The sequence below is a fragment of the Rhinoraja longicauda genome, chromosome 2 (genome assembly GCF_053455715.1).
Source record: "Rhinoraja longicauda isolate Sanriku21f chromosome 2, sRhiLon1.1, whole genome shotgun sequence".
Classification (NCBI taxonomy): Eukaryota; Metazoa; Chordata; class Chondrichthyes; order Rajiformes; family Arhynchobatidae; genus Rhinoraja; species Rhinoraja longicauda.
This window is the reverse complement of record NC_135954.1, coordinates 110,781,491-110,800,698: the sequence shown is the minus strand read 5'-3', so window position 1 is coordinate 110,800,698 and position 19,208 is coordinate 110,781,491. Positions and strand designations below refer to the sequence as shown.

At 54.6% G+C, this 19,208-nt stretch overlaps 1 protein-coding gene across 1 annotated transcript in view; it reads right to left on the bottom strand.

The window, feature by feature from the left end:
• Nucleotides 1-4,770: 4,770 nt before the first annotated feature.
• bop1 (BOP1 ribosomal biogenesis factor) overlaps nt 4,771-19,208 on the bottom strand; it is a 185,807-nt gene continuing 171,369 nt past the window's right edge. The window contains 10 exon segments of the mRNA XM_078429715.1: nt 4,771-4,950; nt 4,953-5,043; nt 7,386-7,493; nt 9,724-9,808; nt 10,439-10,727; nt 12,175-12,355; nt 13,184-13,316; nt 15,693-15,762; nt 17,119-17,199; nt 18,084-18,245. Coding sequence (XP_078285841.1) covers nt 4,888-4,950; nt 4,953-5,043; nt 7,386-7,493; nt 9,724-9,808; nt 10,439-10,727; nt 12,175-12,355; nt 13,184-13,316; nt 15,693-15,762; nt 17,119-17,199; nt 18,084-18,245 — 1,263 coding nt within the window. The 3' untranslated portion in view covers nt 4,771-4,887.

The following is a 19,208-nucleotide window of genomic DNA, read 5'->3' as shown; positions in this document are numbered from 1 at the left end:
GTGCTGTATCTCTAAACTGAACTGTCACCATGGAGGTGGTTATTCTCAAATGACTATTTCCCCATCCTTACTGAGGATGGATCCCACCCCCCCCGCGGTGCCCAGCACAGCACGAACGTCTGTGTACAAACTAGCTGCTCAACATGTCTCAGCTGGCCCGGACAGCCCGTAAACCCCCCTCCCCCTCCCCTCCCAGACACTGTACCCTTTATACCTTCTTCACTCCCCTCATGCTCCCTGCTCCCCTCCCCGATACCCCCCCTCCCTCCCTCCTTCCTGCTCCCTCTCCACTCCATCCCTATCCCTCCCCTCCGCCCCCTCCCTCCCTCACCTCTCCCTCCCTGCTCCCTCTCTGCTCCATCCCTCCCCTATCCCTCCCACCCTCACCCCACCCTCCCTGCTCCATTCCTCCCCGATCCCTCCCTCCCTGCTCCCACTCTCTGTCCCTCGCCCCGCCACCCTCCCTGCTCCCCACTCACTCCCTACACTCCATTGCCTGCTCTCTCTCCTTGTCCCCCTCTCTTCCCTGTTGTGTCCACCCTTCCCTCTGCGTGTTGTGGACAGGTTCCTGTGGCGAGCTTCACTCCGGGTTTCCCAGGCAGTGCTCCTGGCCCTGTCTCCCCTGCGGGCAGATCCTCCATCTCCCGGTGTGTGTCCTGGAATCAACTTGCAGCCTGTTTCTCCGCCAGCTGCCTGCCACTGTTGCGGGCTGGAAGACTCTGTGTACCACGTGTACATGGAGTGTGTGAGTCTGTGTACCACGTGTACATGGAGTGTGTGAGTCTGTGTACCACGTGTACATGGAGTGTGTGAGTCTGTGTACCACGTGTACATGGAGTGTGTGAGTCTGTGTACCACGTGTACATGGAGTGTGTGAGGTTGCAGCCCCTGTTCCAATATCTAAAGGGGCTGCTCCTTGCCTTCTGGCTGCACTTCTCACCCACCACCCTCATCTTTGGACACCCTGTGCGTAGGGGAGAGGGCAGGGCCGAAGATGTCCTGGTTGGGTTGCTCCTGGGCCTGGCCAAGCTGGCCATCCGTGAGTCACGGCGCCAGGGGGGAAGAGGGCTCTGCCCGAGCCGGCTGCCTGCCCCCTTTTCCGGGGTTACGTCCCGCGCCCGGGGTGGTGTTGGAGAGGGACCGCGCGCTGTCCACGGGCACCCTGGGGGGGGGGTTTGTGGGACCGCTGGGCACCGCGGGGGGGGGGGGTGGGGGGGGGTGGGATGCATCCTCAGTAAGGATGGGGAAATAGTGATTTTAAAATGTAGTGATTTTGCATTGTGGTGGTGGGTTTGTTAGTATTTGACATATTATTTTGTAAATAATTGTTTAAATTTATTTTGGGTTTAAAAAAAAGGATGATCACAGCAGCTGGTTACTGCCCAGGGGCTGGGGTCAGGGTCGGGGTCAGACGGTGGGGGGGAGGTGTCTCTCTGGGCCACCCCCTGTGTGGACATGTTGCCCTGGCCTGTGATGGACTAACACTCTCCCTCTCTCCCCCAGCCATCATCCTGCTGCTGAGGGACGTGGTGCCCAGAGTGAGGATCAAGGCAGCCGAGGCCCTCAGCCTTCTGCACCAACTCTGACCGGGACTGACGGAGGTGACCCGCGGGGGCAGGGATGGCAGACGGTCGTGGCCCAGTCGGGAGGAGGAGAATGACCAGGCGTTGTCGTCTCGCTGGTGCCCGGGGCGGTGGAGACAGAGCTGTGTCCCGTTAACGGTTATGTGTAGAGCCGCAAGCAAGGGCTGTCCTTCTTGTAGTCCCCCCTGGCAGTCATTGTGGGAAGTGGTCCACCCTCACCCCCCCTCCCCACCCCCCCTAGCTGGGTGCACCCCCGTGGCTCCCTGACCCCCGGCCTTGAGCAGAGCCCAGTGTAGCCCGTGCCAGCCTGTCCCACCCCGCCCCAGAGGCCACGGTGTGTGTGGCGGCTCCTCGCTCACGCTGCCCGTCCAGGTTGTGGGGGGTCCACTCTGCCCCCTCCCCCCCACACTGTGTCCGTGACCCTCGTTGCTTGTGTAACGCCTGAAATGCTGCTGTCGTTCTGTTTGTGGGCTCCTGCAGCCCTCCTCACTCACGCAATCCTTTATCACACGAGCTGGCACTGAGGCCCAGGGAACCCACTGCCCCAGACTCACCCACTGGCAAACCCATGGTCAATGGTGACTGGGGGCCTATTCCCACGGCTCACAAACCAGTTAACCCCTAATCAATGGTAACTGGTGCCCAAGGCTCATCCACCAGGGAACCCCCCATGATCAATGTAGACTGGGGCGTCAGCTGGCCCTGACTCGGGTCCACTGCTCGCACGCTGCTCCTGGTTGGGGTGTGGTTGAGTAACCGCATGTCCCTGGCAATGGCCAGTGGCCGGGAGGCGGGGCTGAGATCTTGCCCCCCACTGCTCCTGGTTGGGGTGTGGTTGAGTAGCCGCATGTCCCTGGCAGTGGCCAGTGGCGGGTAGCCAGGGCTGAGATCTTGCCCCCCCTGCTCCTGGTTGGGGTGTGGTTGAGTAAACCGCATGTCCCTGGCAGTGGCCAGTGGCAGGTAGTCAGGGGCTGAGATCTTGCCCCCCCTGCTCCTGGCTCCCGGCCTCTTGTATCTGGATTCCCCTCCACCAGCAGCAGGCTCTGACCCTGGGAGCTGTGACAAATCACACACCTTCCAACCACCCGGTACAGAAATATCTTTAATAATAACATCGCTGATTGCTGCCTTACTGTAAATCAAAGAGAAAAAATATGTGGGACAATTATATAGAGGTTTAATATGTATATCTGCTCTAAATATATCCATTTCACAAGCGGCGTGGTGCTTATTCTCCGGGAACTGTGGATGGGACCCAGAGCTGTGTGTGGCCTGTAGAGAACGGGATGGTCTCAGTCACGGCTGAGAGTCCCAGGCCAGAGTAAAGATATCCAGGAGCCAACTCTCTCTGTCTCCGCTGCCGCTGGATTGAAACTAATTTTGTCAGCCGTTTATAAACTGGAGTGACTTTCACATAGTGGATGCAATGGGCCGAAGGGGGAGCACAAAGACAGACACTAACTGCTGTAGTAACTCATCGGGCCAGGCAGTATCTCTGGAGGTAGTGGACGTTGTGGGTCAGGGAGGAGCCTTTCTCGTCTCCAGTCCCCCCCATCTCTACCTTGCAGTCTGAGGAAGGGTCTCGACACAAAACGTCACCTATCCATGTTCTCCAGAGACGCTGCCTGACTTGCTGAGTTACTCCAGCACTGTATGTCTATCTTTAATGTAAACCAGCATCGGGAGGGAAGGGGGGAGGGAGAGGGAGCGGGGAGAGAAGGGGCAGGGAGAGAAGGGGAGGGGAGAGAAGGGGTAGGGAGAGAAGGGGCAGGGAGAGGGGAGAGAAGGGGCAGGGAGAGAAGGGGAGGGGAGAGAAGGGGTAGGGAGAGAAGGGGGCAGGGAGAGGGGAGAGAAGGGGGAGGGGAGAGAAGGGGCAGGGAGAGGGGAGAGAAGGGGTAGGGAGAGGGGAGAGAAGGGGTAGGGAGAGGGGAGAGAAGGGGCAGGGAGAGGGGAGAGAAGGGGTAGGGAGAGAAGGGGCAGGGAGAGGGGAGAGAAGGGGAGGGGAGAGAAGGGGCAGGGAGAGGGGAGAGAAGGGGTAGGGAGAGAAGGGGCAGGGAGAGGGGAGAGAAGGGGCAGGGAGAGGGGAGAGAAGGGGAGGGGAGAGGGGCAGGGAGAGGGGAGAGAAGGGGTAGGGAGAGGGGAGAGAAGGGGGAGGGGAGAGGGGCAGGGAGAGGGGAGAGAAGGGGAGGGGAGAGAAGGGGAGGGGAGAGAAGGGGGCAGGGAGAGGGGAGAGAAGGGGAGGGGAGAGAAGGGGCAGGGAGAGGGGAGAGAAGGGGTAGGGAGAGGGGAGAGAAGGGGAGGGGAGAGAAGGGGCAGGGAGAGGGGAGAGAAGGGGAGGGGAGAGAAGGGGAGGGGAGAGAGAAGGGGCAGGGAGAGGGGAGAGAAGGGGTAGGGAGAGGGGAGAGAAGGGGGAGGGGGAGAGAAGGGGCAGGGAGAGGGGAGAGAAGGGGCAGGGAGAGGGGAGAGAAGGGGCAGGGAGAGGGGAGAGAAGGGGAGGGGAGAGAAGGGGCAGGGAGAGAAGGGGAGGGGAGAGAAGGGGAGGGGAGAGAAGGGGCAGGGAGAGGGGAGAGAAGGGGTAGGGAGAGGGGAGAGAAGGGACAGGGAGAGGGGAGAGAAGGGACAGGGAGAGGGGAGAGAAGGGGTAGGGAGAGAAGGGGGCAGGGGAGAGGGGAGAGAAGGGGAGGGGAGAGAAGGGGCAGGGAGAGGGGAGAGAAGGGGTAGGGAGAGAAGGGGCAGGGAGAGGGGAGAGAAGGGGAGGGGAGAGAAGGGGAGGGGAGAGAAGGGGCAGGGAGAGGGGAGAGAAGGGGTAGGGAGAGAAGGGGTAGGGAGAGGGGAGAGAAGGGGCAGGGGAGAGGGGAGAGAAGGGGGAGGGGAGAGGGGAAGAGGAGTGGAATGGAGGGGAGAAAGGGGGCAAGAAGGGGTGGGGTGGAGGGGGAGTGGAAGGGGGTGGGGGGAAGGGGAGGGGGGCAGTCCACAATGGTGTGCCTGCCTCCAGGGGTGTGTGTGAGCCGTGGTTCACCACAGTTTGCACTGTCCCAGGCTGTGGGTTGAGGGGGCGTGGTGGGTTTACGAGGGGGATTGTGTTGTGGCAACACCAGTGCCCGGCTGTGATCCGTGCTCGGGCAGCACGACACCGGAGGGTCAGGGGTCCTGCAGGGTCGTCGGTAACCACGTGGTAACGGTCTCGGGTCCGGCTCGTGCCCTCGCGGTGAGCCCGTGCCGTCTCTCCCCCCGGCGTCGGCGTTGTGGTGAAGAGGCAGACGGTGGCGTGGGCTGCCATGGGCCGGCCCCGGTGCAGGGAGCTCTAGGTGAAGAGGCGGATGGTGGCATCTGCACCGGAGGAGAACAGCCAGGGCTGGGTGGGGGTGGAAGAGGGACATCGAGCACACCCAGGTCACGGGTGAGTTGGTGACCACGCAGCAACTTCACCGGCGCCAGCAACGGGTTCTGCAGCAGGTCACTGAAAACAACACACACAACTCAGCACACACACCCCTTACACCCCCCCCCCACCTAAACAACACACACACACCCCTTACACCCCCCCCCACCTAAACAACACACACACCCCTTACACCCCCCCCCACCTAAACAACACACACACCCCTTACACCCCCCCCACCTAAACAACACACACACCCCTTACACCCCCCCCCCACCTAAACAACACACACACCCCTTACACCCCCCCCCCCCACCTAAACAACACACACACCCCTTACACCCCCCCCCCCCACCTGAACAACCACACACACCCCTTACACCCCCCCCCCCCACCTGAACAACACACACACCCCCTTACACCCCCCCCCACCTAAACAACACACACACCCCCTTACACCCTCCCCCACCTAAACAACACACACACCCCTTACACCACCCCCCCCCCCACCTAAACAACACACACAACTCAGCCTTACACCCCCCCCACCGTACAACACACACACCCCTTACACCCTCCCCCACCTAAACAACACACACACCCCTTACACCCTCCCCCACCTAAACAACACACACACCCCTTACACCACCCCCCCCCCCACCTAAAACAACACACACAACTCAGCCTTACACCCCCCCCACCGTACAACACACACACCCCTTACACCCTCCCCCACCTAAACAACACACACACCCCTTACACCCCCCCCCCACCTAAACAACACACACACCCCTTACACCCCCCCTCCCACCGTACAACACACACACCCCTTACACCCTCCCCCACCTAAACAACACACACACCCCTTACACCACCCCCCCCCCACCTAAACAACACACACCCCTTACACCCCCCCCCACCGTACAACACACACAACTCAGCCCACACACCCCCCACCTAAAACTGTGCCCTCCCACTGTACAACACACAGCTCCCTTACACCCCTCCCCCCCTAAACCTGTGTCCTCCCACCGTACAACTCTGCCCTCTACTCTTTGCATTTCACCCTTGCACAAAGGTTCTGACGGTCTACCCTATCTTTACAATCTCCCTCCCAGAGACCTCCCTCCATCCCCCCCCCCTCTCTCTCCATCTCCCCACCCCCCCTCTCTCCACCTCCCTCTCTACACACTTATATCAAGCCAATTAACCTACACTTTGGAGTGTGGTGGGAAACTGAAGATCTCAAGGATAACCCACATAGGTCACTACTCCGTACAGTCGGCACCCGTAGTCGGGATGGATCCCGGGTCTCTGGCGCTGTGAGGCAGCAGCTCTACCGCTGAGCCACCATGCCTCTCGTCTTTGACGTTTCCACCCTGGGACAAGGTTGTGACTGTCTACCCCATCTATGCCCCGTATAATTTAATATACTTCCAGCAGGTCTCCCCTCAGCCTCCAATGCTGCAGTGAAGACCATCTGGGCTTGAGGATCAATGCACCCCCTCATCTTTAGTCATCCAGGCAGCTTTAGATCACGAGACACAAGAAACGGCAGATACTGGAACCCAGAGTAACTCAGCGGTCAGGCAGTATCTTTGGGGAAAAAGAATTGGTGACGGTTCAGGTTGCAACCGGGAAAAAGAATTGGTGACGGTTCAGGTTGCAACCTTTCTTCAGACTCAAAGGCTTTCAAACGTCCCAAAACGTCACCCATCCATGTTCTCCAGAGATGCTGCCTGTCCCGCTGAGTTACTCCAGCATTTTGTGTCTATCTTCGGTATGAAACAGCATCTGCAGTTCCTTGCTACACGATGAAATGGAGTGGCTGATTTGTCAGGTTGAAATTGAGATCTGGCTGCTCTTCCTCAGCATTGCTCAGGAATGCCTCTACCCTGCCCCTGAAGCTTCAGTGAGCTCAGTCGAATGTATCCGGGCCAGATTCCTATAACTCACTGACTTCAGACCTGACTTCAGGGGGCATGGTGGCACAGCGGTAGAGTTGCTACCTCACAGCACCAGAGACCTGGGTTCGATCCTGACCACGGGTGCTGTCTGTGCTGTTTGTACGTTCTCCCCGTGACCTGCGTGGGTTTTCTGCAGGTGCTCCAGTTTCCTCCCACCCTCCAAAGACGTGCGGGTTTGTAGGTTAATTGTAAATTGTCTGTAGTGTGTGCAGGATAGTGTTAGTGCACGGGGATCGCTGGTCGGCGCGGACTCGATGGGCTGAAGGGCCTGTTTCCCAGCTGTATCTCTAAACTAAACAAGTAAACCTAAGGCACCAAGACGCACACACAATTGGAATGGGTAGGGGAAAAGAAGGGTAAGGTCTACACATGTACACACACAGACACACGCACACACACACACACCACACGCACGCGCGCGCGCAGACACAGAAGAAGGGGAGAGAGACAAACCTGTAAACCATTCCGTGACAGACGATGACAGTGCCATCATCGGAGGCTGAGGCAAACAGCGGGTAATGTTTGTGGAACGCTACTCCTCGTAAAGCTCTCTTGTGATGCCTGGCAACAGAGAGAAAACCAGACACTGAATCAAATACAGAAAACAAGTCTGATGCATCTGAGGGATTCCCAGGAGATGAGGAGGAATTTCTTTAGTCAGAGGGTGGTGAATCTGTGGAATTCTTTGCCACAGAGGCTGTGGAGGCCAAGTCAGTGGATATTTTTAGGACAGAGATTGATAGATTCTTGATTAGTACAGGTGTCAGGGGTTATGGGGAGAAGGCAGGAGAATGGGGTTAGGAGGGAGAGATAGATCAGCCATGATTGAATGGCAGAGTAGACTTGATGGGCCAAATGGCCTAATTCTGCTCCTAGAACCTATGACCTTATAAAGAGTATTGTAGTACCGACTCACAACTTCAACCAGCCGAATGCTGTGTAGGCTATACAAGATGTTGGTGAGGCCGCACTTGTAGAGTATTGTGTTCAGTTATAGTCACCCTGCTATAGGAAGGATGTCATTAAGCTAGAAAGTGCAGAGAAGATTTACGAGGATGTTGCCAGGACTAGAGGGCCTGAGCTACAGGGAGAGGTTGGGCAGGCTGGGACTTATAGAGATGCATAAAATCATGAGGGGAATAGATAGGGTGAATGCAGTCTGTTCCCCAGGGTAGGGGAATTTAAAATTAGAGGAATGTAGAAACAAGAAACTGCAGATGCTGGTTTACAAAAAAAGACATAAAATGCTGGAGTAACTCAGCATGTCAGACAGCATCTCTGAATTAATAGTAGAGGATGGATATTTAAGGTGAGGGAGGAAAGATTTAACAGTGTATGGAAACATGATATGGGAATAACGTTTCGTGCAAGGTAAATAAAGCCAGCAAAGTCCGATCAAGGATAGTCTGAGGGAGAGGGGAGAAGAGGGAGTGGCCGGGGTGCGACTCGTCCCTGATTATGCTGCTGGTCTTGCCGAGGCAGCGTGAGGTGTAAATGGAACCAATGGAAAGGAGGTTGGTTTGTGTGAAGGTCTGGGCTGCGTCCACAATTTGCTGCGATTTCTTGCGGTCGTGGGTCCCTTTCAGAATGGCAGGCAGTGACCGCAAGACTCAGTACTGGGACCGCAGCTATTTACAATATACATTAATGACTTAGATGAAGGGATTAAAAGTAACATTAGCAAATTTGCGAATGACACAAAGCTGGGTGGCAGTGTGAACTGTGAGGAAGATGCTATGAGGTTGCAGGGTAACTTGGACAGGTTGTGTGAGTGGGTGGATGCATGGCAGATGCAGTTTAACTTGAGGTTATCCACTTTGGTGGTAAGAACAGGAAGGCAGATTATTATCTGATTGGTGTCAAGTTAGGAACAGGACGTACAACGAGATCTGGGTGTCCTAGTGCATCAGTCACTGAAAGGAAGCATGCAGGTACAGCAGGCAGTGAAGAAAGCCAATGGTATGTTGGCCTTCATAACAAGAGGAGTTGAGTATAGGAGCAAAGAGGTCCTTCTGTAGTTGTACAGGGCCCTAGTGAGACCGCACATGGAGTACTGTGTGCAGTTTTGGTCTCCAAATTTGAGGAAGGTCATTCTTGCTATTGAGGGCGTGCAGCGTAGGTTCACGAGGTTAATTCCCGGAATGGCGGGACTGTCGTATGTTGAAAGACTGGAGCGACTGGACTGTATACACTGGAATTTAGAAGGATGAGAGGGGATCTAATCAAAACATATAAGATTATTAAGGGGTTGGACACGTTAGAGGCAGGAAACATGTTCCCAATGTTGGGGGAGTCCGGAACCAGGGGCCACAGTTTAAGAATAAGGGGAAGGCCATTTAGAAAGGCAGTGAAGGCCAATTCCTTGGATGCTTTCAAGAGAGAGTTAGATAGAGCTTTTAATGATAGTGGAGTCAGGGGGTATGGGGAGAAGGCAGGAACGGGGTACTGATTGAGAATGATCAGCCATGATCACGTTGAATGGCGGTGCTGGCTCGAAGGGCCGAATGGCCTCCTCCTGCACCTATTGTCTATGGATGGAGCCGATAGCAGATAGAATAATAATGTTCAAGACATTTGGTCAGGTACATGGATAAGAAAGGTTGAGAGGGTTACGGGCAAAGGGGACTAGTTTGGAACGGGGTGTCTTGACACCAGGGGCAAGGTGGGCCAAAGGGCCTGGTTCCACTCTGTATCTTTAAACTAAACTAATCGAGAGGAAGCCAGTGGGTCAGGCAGTAACTGACTGTGACCCACCAGCCCCTCGCACAGCTGTGGGGAGTCGGGCACTGACCTGAGCACTTTGTACGGCTTGGTGGAGAGGTCGAGATCGAACCAGGCCAGGCGACTGTCGTAGCTCCCGCAGATCACATTGTCACCTGTGAACAAACCCCACAGCACCCATTACCCCTCGTAACAGGACACACACACACACACTCGCACACACAACCAACGCCGTGTTCACCCCACGACCGCGTGGGTTCCCCCCGAGATCTGCCACGACCCTTAGGGTCAGTGCCCCGGCCACAGCCCGCGGTCACTGTCACTGCCCCGTGGTCAGTGTGGTCCCTGTGGTCAGTGTGGTCCCTGTGGTCAGTGCAGTCAGTGTGGTCCCTATGGTCAGTGTGGTCCCTGTGGTCAGTGCCGTGTGGTCAGTGTGGTCCCTATGGTCAGTGTGGTCCCTATGGTCAGTGTGGTCCCTGTGGTCAGTGTGGTCCCTATGGTCAGTGTGGTCCCTGTGGTCAGTGTGTGGTCCCTGTGGTCAGTGCCCTGTGGTCAGTGTGGTCAGTGTGGTCCCTATGGTCAGTGTGGTCCCTGTGGTCAGTGTGGTCCCTATGGTCAGTGTGGTCCCTGTGGTCAGTGTGTGGTCCCTGTGGTCAGTGCCCTGTGGTCAGTGTGGTCCCTATGGTCAGTGTGGTCCCTGTGGTCAGTGTGGTCCCTATGGTCAGTGTGATCCCTGTGGTCAGTGTGATCCCTGTGGTCAGTGCCGTGGCTGGAGCCACACTTACCGCCTGGGTGAATGGCCATGCTGGACACCCACTTGCAGTTGGCCATCAGTTTCTTGGTCAGCTCTTGCTTGAGCAGGTTGTAGACCCGCACGTATCGCTGAGTGGCCACGAAGAAGAAGGGGCGGACGGGGTGGAAGCTGACGCATTGCACCAGCCCCTTGTTCCTGCGGAAGGGGTTCTGGGTCCGCCGCTTGCTCAGCTGGTGGATCAGCACCTGGGCATTGCCATTGTCCGGGATCACCGTGGCCAGGTAGTCACCCTTGCCGTGCCAGGTCACCTGCTTCAACAGCTGCAGACACAACACCAGGCTCAGTCAGCCAACAACGACAATAACACATCGCAGCACCATCACGACATTCAACCCATCGAGCCAACTCTGCCATTCAATCAAGGCTGACCCAGGGGCCACAGTCTAAGAATAATGGGGAGGCCATTTAAAACTGAGCTGAGAAGAAATGATATCACCCAGAAGGTTGTGAATTTGTGGAATTCACTGCCACAGAGGGCAGTGGAGGCCAATTCACTGGATGAATTTAAAAGAGAGTTAGATAGAGCTCTAGGGGCTAGCGGGATCAAGGGATATGGGGAGAAGGCAGGCACGGGTTACTGATTGTGGATGATCAGCCGTGATCACAATGAATGGCGGTGCTGGCTGGAAGGGCCAAATGGCCTCCTCCTGCACCTATTGTCTATGTTTCTACCCATCTTCCCCTCTCAACCACATTCTCCTGCCTTCTTCCCTTAACCATTGACATCCTTCCCAATCAAGATGACCCTGCAAGTTGAGACCCTTCTTCAGAATGAAGTTTGTGGATTTCCCTCCACAGATGCCTGCCTGACCCACCGAGTTCCTCCAGCACTTTGATCAGGTTCATGGGTCTTGGGAGCAGAATTAGGCCATTCGGCCCATCGAGCCCCTGCTTCGCCATTCAACCATGGCTGATCTATCTCCCTCTCAACCCCATTCTCATGCCTTCTCCCCGTAACTGTTGACGCCCTTCCCAATCAAGAATCTATCAATCTCTGCCTTAAAAATACCCACTGATTTTTGTACAGGCGCATGGATATGAAGATTAGTTCAACTTGGCAGAGACATGGTGGGGGGACGGGCCTGTTCCAGTGCTGTATTGTTCACCATCCTGTAAGCCTACTACAGGTAGACACAAAAAGCTGGAGTAACTCAGTGGGTCGGACAGCATCTCTGGAGAAAAGGATTAGGTGACGTTTCTGGTCGAGACCCTTAGAGTCAAAGAGTGAAACAGTGTGGAAACAGGCCCCTCCCCTCGGCCCAACTCGCCCACAACGGCCAACGATGTCCCAGCCAACCTCGTCCCACTTGCCTGCGCTTGGTCCATAACCCTCCAAACCTGTCCTATCCATGTACCTGTCCAACTGTTTCTTAAACGATGGGATAGTCCCTGCCTCAACTACCTCCTCTGGCAGCTTGTTCCATACACCCACCACCCTTTGTGTGAAAACGTTACCCCTCGGATTCCTATTAAATCTTTTCCCCTTCACCTTGAACCTTTGTCCTCTGGTCCGCGATTCCCCTACTCTGGGGAAAAGGACTCTGTGCATCCACCCGATCTATTCCTCTTCTTCAGACTGAGTCAGGGGAGAGGGAAACGAGCGATATGGACGGTGATATAGGGAGATATAGAGTAAATGAATGAGATACGCAAAAAAAGTAAGGATGATAGAGGAAAGAGGCCATTGTTAGGCCATGGGAGGGAGACCTTGTTGTGCGTGATGGTGATACGGAAGCCTGTGTCGTAGGCCTCTCCCTCAGCAGCTGACCACTCCACGGGCTGAGGAGCCTCCTCCTCCAGCTTCTCAAACGATGCCAGCAACTGGTCCGTCGCATTGTACAGCAGCCTGTCACCCAGGCAGGGGTTGAAGATGACCACTGACCGCTCACTGCAAAACAAACACAAGCACGCGCCTGGTCAGCACACCCCGAATACGCCACGCAGACAAGGTGTGCCACACTCACCCATCCCACGCCCCACTAGGGTTGCCAACTGTCCCGTATTAGCCGGGACATCCCGTATTTTGGGCTAAATTGGTTTGTCCCGTATTAGGCCCGGACGGCGCTGTAGGCCCGGATGCTGTAGGCCCGGGCGCCGCCTAGTGGAGGTTGCATAGCAACCCGCCTCCCAGCCCGGGCGGCCGCCATTGGTGGAGCGGGAGCACGTGGCCGCTGGCTGGGTGAGGTCACGTGGGGCGCGGGGCGGTGATGTCACCCTTTGTCCCTTATTTGGGAGTGAGGAAGTTGGCAACCCTACACCCCACACAGTCCAGCTCTGCACAGACAAGCCTGTCCATAGCTGTTGGCTTATTATTTGTCACATGCACACTGCGATGCAGTGAAATGTTTGAAATGACATCAGATTGCGCGGATACGGCGCAGAAACCGGCCCTGCGGCCCACCGAGTCCTCACTGACCAGCGATCCCCGCACACTTACACTATCCTACACACTAGGGACGATTTACAATCTTTACAGAAGCTAATTAACCTACAAACCTGCACGTCTTTGCAGTGTGGGAGGGAACCGAAGCATCCGGAGAAAACCCACGCAGGTCACGTGGAGAACATGCTAACTCCGTACAGACAGCACCCGTAGTCGGGATGGAACGCGGTCCTCTGGTGCTGTGAGGTAGCAACTCTACCGCTGCGTCATCGTACCCCACCGTCTCTGTGGCCGTTACAGAGGGGCTGAGCCTCAGCAAGGCAACGTACTCACACAGCCAACGCCACCAGACAGTGGACAGGGTTCGGGTTCCATGCGATGCTCTTCACCGCCCCTTCCACCTCGATGGTCTTCATGCAGCGGCCCGTGGAGACCTCCCAGAAGCGAACAGTGTGGTCATCCGAGCCTGTGGGGGGAGAACGGGATGGTCAGTGGAGTGGGGACCCAGCCACTTGCTCGTGGTGGAAGAGTCTATGTTTAGAGATACAGCGCGGAAACAGGCTCTTCGGCCACCGGGTCCGCGCCGACCAGCGATCCCCGCACACTAACACTATCCTACACACACTAGGGACAATTTTTGCATTTTACATTTACCAAGCCAATTAACCTACAAACCTGTATGTCTTTGGAGTGTGGGAGGAAACCGAAGATCTCGGAGAAAACCCACGCAGGTCACGGGGAGAACGTAAAAACTCCGTACAGACGGCGCCCGTGGTTGGGATGGAACCCAGGTCTCCGGCGCTGCATTCGCTGTAAGGCAGCAACTCTACTGCTGCGCCACCGTGCCGCCCTGTGTGAGCTCCACCTGCTCACCAACAGAACGCTGAGGGAACATGGCACTGAATTATGTCACCACCCTCTGGCTACAGAAATTCCTCCTCTACTCCATTTTGAAGTTACATCCTTTAGTTCTGGGGCTGTGCCCTCTAGTCCTAGACTCTCCCACTAGTGGAAACATCCTCTCCACATCCACTCTATCCAGGCCTTTCACTAACCGGCAGGTTTCAATGACGTCTACCTGTAATTTATCAAGCAGGACAGTGGCCGAACCAGCATTGAATTATTCTTCACTCACTCACTAAAACATTTGACCATCTCTATCATGCAACTCTGCGCATACTCTCCAAGCCCCGAAGTTCATATGTGATAGGAGCAGAATCAGGCCATTCGGCCCATCAAGTCTACTCCGCCATTCAATCATGGCTGATCTCTCTCTCCCTCCTAACCCCATTCTCCTGCCTTCTCCCCGTAACCTCTGACACCCGTACTAATCAAGAATCTGTCTCTGCCTTAAAAATATCCACTGACTTGGCCTCCGCATCCTTCTGTGGCAAAGAATTCCACAGATTCACCACCCACTGACTAAAGACATTCCTCCTCATCTCCATCCTAAAGGAACGTCCTTTAATTCTGTGGCTGTGACCTCTAATCCTAGACTCTCCCACTAGTGGAAACATCCTCTCCACATCCACTCTATCCAGGCCTTTCATTTGGCATTAGGGTCGCCCATGTTAACTCAATCTGCCTGCATATCAATTACACATTGACAGAAGGCATGGTGCCAAAAGTCATACAGCACCGAAACAGGCCCTTCGGCCCAACTCACCCACAACGACCAAGAATGCCCCAACTAAGCCAGTCCCATGTGACTGTGTTTGGCCCAGGTCCCTCCAAACCTTTCATATCCGTGTACCCATCCAAGCGTCTTTTAAATGTTGTTATTGTACCTGCCTCAACTACCTCCTCTGGCAGCTTGTTCCATCCACCACCCTCTGTGTGGAAAAAGCTGCCCCTCAGGTTCTTATTAAATCTTGCCTTGAATGCTCCTTAATAAATCTTTCCCCTCTCACCTTACATCCAATGTCCCCTGGTTCCTGATTCCCCTACCCTGGGAAAAAGTCTCCGTGCATTCACCCTGACTACCCGCCCCCTCGTGATTTTATGCACCTGGACTTGTTTTAATTACGAGACCGCTACTGAAATTGCAGGAATACCAAACTTCACATCACATCATCACATTTATAAAAACATTAAATTCAATGTTGAGTAAATGCGTTGGTTTGGAAACATGAATTGAAAGCAGAGCGAGTGGAGTGCAAAGTGATTGCAGGCGGGCGGGCTGAGTCCTAGACACACCAACCAAGGCCACCTGTGTGCGTTTAGGTGTGGCGTTTAATCCCAGTGCCCCACCCTGCCCCCACTACCCTCACCCTCCACCCTCGCCCCCTCTGCCAGAGCCCGTGGGTCATTTCCACGCCGCCGCTCCCCCTCAGTTACCTCACCCGCTGGCACTTGTTGGTGGGCGGCGTGCCATTTGGCAGGGGTCTGGTGGGACAGGAGGGAACCCACCTTGCTGCATGGCACAGCACAAATGGTGGGGATAATTCTGCACAGAACACACTCAGCGGGGATCGAAAGCTTTAATAGAAAACGAGGTCATTGCTTGTTTTCTAGTGCACCTTGTGGCAGGGCTGAGAAGGAACTGAACTACTCCCATCTCCGGTTACTCACGCACACGCACACACACACACAGACGCGCACACACAACCCGTGCCCTAGCGCTGTGAATAATAAAGCACATTACCTCAGTGCCTGGCTGAATGATTTCAGCGGCTAGAAAGCTGCTGATCACAGCAGCAGCAGCAGCAGCAGCAGCAATGTTACAGCTTCCCTATCAGCGCTGCCCCCCCCCTCCACCCACACCCCCCACCCCCCCCCCCAGCTTGTTGCCTTTAACAGCACTGACAACGGTAATGTGGGGAGGAAAGGAATGCGCTGCTACCTGATGCCAACCACTGGCCGGTGGGTGAGACGGTGATGCAGCGCACCAGGTTCGTGTGCCCTGTGTAAACCTGCAACACAGAAGCAAGGGTAAGCAGGATTGGCACAACACTGGCATTGTGTACACCACCAACACAACTGAACAATGACATGCTGCATCGCAACAGGCCCACAAACGCAGGGACACTGACAATAATACAGGTGCTCCTCGATGGGGTTACGTTCCGATAAACCCGTCGTCAATCCAAAATATCATAAGTCAAAAATGCATTTAATGCACCTAACCTACCCAACATCATAGCCACCTAACCTACCCAACACCATAGCCACCTAACCTACCCAACATCATAGCCACCTAACCTACCCAACATCATAGCCACCTAACCTACAACCTAGCCACCTAACCTACCCAACATCATAGCCACCTAACCTACCCAACATCATAGCCACCTAACCTACAACCTAACCTAGACATGATAGGATGCAAAAACACAAAACACTGTACTGTGAGGAAGATGCTATGAGGTTGCAGGGTGATTTGGATTTGCATGTTTGGCATAGATATTGTGGGCTGAAGGGCCTGTTCTTGTGCTGTACTCTTCCATGTTCTGTAACTGTGATGCTAGGTGACCATGACAGTGCAAAAACCGAAATCAAAGACACAGTTCACAGAAGATCATAGCTGTTGAGGTTTCGTGTTTGTTGTGCAGTGTTCGTGCCTGATGGTAGCTGGGTCTGTTTTGGACCCAGTTCATGGTTTTGGTGATGTGGGAGTGTGGAACACTACAGTAGAGCAGTGCTTCATAATCTATTTCAGGGTCATTCACCCTTGAGTCTTTATCACAACATTTCATTCACCCTCGACTAAATTTTCTTATGTTTTTTTGGTAATTTTCGTCTTATTCTCCCTTGTGAGAAAAATATATATAAATATCTGAATAAATTAAGTAATTCACCCCTCTAGCTTCATTCACCCCAAAATAATTTCATTCACCCTTGGGTGAACCGTTCACCAGTTTAAGAAGCACTGCAGGAGAGGATCAGGCCCTTCAGCCAACAATATCTGTGCCAAACACGATGCCATTAACGTAATCTCCTCTGCCTGCACTTGACCCATACCCCTCTATTCCCTGCATATCCATGTGCCTGTCCGAAGCTTAAACAACACTATTGCATCTCCTCCATCAACACGTTCCAGGCACACACCAGAGGTTAGTTTAACTCGGCATCAAGTTCAACACAGACACTGTGGGGCCGAAGGGCCTGTACTGTTCTGTGTTCTACCTCCAGTTTATATTTTACTTCAGATTCCAGCATCTGCAGTCACTTGTGTCTTCACCCTGTCACTTCGTCCTCCTATCATGTGGACACACCTCTCCCCCCCAACCCTCCCCCCACTCCCCCCTCCCCCGCAGTACAGCACTCACCAGCGCCTGAGTGGTGGGGAACGGCTGCAGATCCTTCGGCTTGGGAAGCTTTGGAATCAGATTTTCTGGATCCACGTTCACCTGAGAGGAAAGCCACGGAGATTATTCTCTTGCCTTACGAGGATGTTGCCAGGACTCGAGGGTGTGAGCTATAGGGAGAGGTTGAGCAGGCTGGGACTCTATTCCATGGAGCGCAGGACGACGAGGGGTGATCTTATAGAGGTGTATAAGATCGTGAGAGGAATAAATCGGGTAGATGCACCAAATCTCTTGCCCAGTGTGGGGGAATCAAGGACCAGAGGACATAGGTTTAAGGTGAAGGGGAAAAGATTTAATGGGAATCTGAGGGGTAACTTATTCACACAAAGGGTGGTGGGGGTATGGAACAAGCTGCCAGAGGAGGTAGTTGACGCAGGGACTATCCCAACGTTTAAGAAACAGACAGGTACATGGATAGGACAGGTTTGGAGGGATATGGACCAATTGCGGGCAGGTGGGACTAGTGTAGCTAGGACATGTTGGCCGGTGTGGGCAAGTTGGGCCGAAGGGCCTGTTTCCACACTGTGTCACTCTATGACTCTATGCCTAGCACTGAGCAGGGGTATCAGTGGAGTAATCTGGCAGGGTTGTTCGGTAGAGGGAGCGCCGCACTGTTGAGAGGGTGCCGTTGGGACTGGGATGGACCAAGGCCTTGGCCGCGGACCCGGTGGGCCGAAAGGGCCTGTTTCCGTGCTGTATCTCTAAACTAAAAAAACTAGAGTGTTACAGCGTTACAGATGTAGAGAAAAAAGTGTGAGATCTGCGAAATCAAGGGATATGGGGAGAAGGGATTGTGGATGATCAGCCATGATCACAATGAATGGTGGTGCTGGCTCGAAGTGCCGAATGCCCTCCTCCTGCACCTATTTTCTATGTTTCTATGTTAGAGCGCATCAGCGTGCAGCGACCAGCGAGGCTGAACCTACCCTCATCTTGCGTTGCCGCGGGCAGAGGTAGAGGTCCAGGCAGCGTTCAAAGCGCTCGTGGATGAAGCGTGGGAATGCTGGCAGGACGCGCAAGGACCCAAAGGCCTTGGGCAGGAAGTTGAGTTTACGCTCCTCGGGCTCCTGCTGCTCCCAGGCCAGTCGCTGCAGAGAGAGGGAAGGACAGTCAGTGAGGTGAAGATGCCGCGCGCTACACACACACTATTCAATGTAATTAATCCACCAGACTCAGCAAGTACATCCCCTCCAGACATCCTCGGCAAGAGGAACCGAGGAACAAGTTGATTATAGAAACACGGAACTGCAGATGCTGGTTTACATACACCGATCAGACAAAACATTATGACAACTGACAGGTGAAGTGAATCACATTGGTTTGAAGAACCAATCAGTCTGAAGAAGGGTCTCGACCCGAAACATCACCCATTCCTTCTCTCCTGAGATGCTGCCTGACCTGCTGAGTAACTCCAGCATTTTGTGATACCTTTGATTTGTACCAGCATCTGCAGTTATTTTCCTACACAACATTGATTATCTTGTTACAATGGCACCTGTCAAGGGGTGGGATATATTAGGCAGCAAGTGAACAGTCAGTTCTTGAAGTTGATGTGTTGGATGCAGGAGAAATGGGCAGGAGTAAAGACCTGAGCGACTTTGACAAGGGCCAAATTGTTATGGCCAGACGACTGGGTCAGAGCATCTCTGAAACGGCAAGGCTTGTGGGGTGCTCCCGGTCAGCAGTGGTGAGTACCTACCGACAGTGGTCCGAGGAGGGACAAACCACAAACCGGCGACAGGGTGTTGGGCGCCCAAGGCTCATCGATGCGTGAGGGCAACGAAGGCTATCCCGTCTGGTCCAAACCGACAGAAGGTCGACTGTGGCACAAGTCACAGAAAATGTTAAAGGTGGTCACGGGAGGAATGTCACAATACACAGTGCATTGCACCCTGCTGCGTATGGGGCTGCACACGGAGGACCAACAGCATATTAGGCAGGTAGTCATAATGTTTTGGCTCATCAGGTCATAATGTTTTGGCTGATCGGCGTACAAGGATACAAAGTGCTGGAGTAACCTAGCAGGTCAGGCAGCATCTCTGGAGAACATG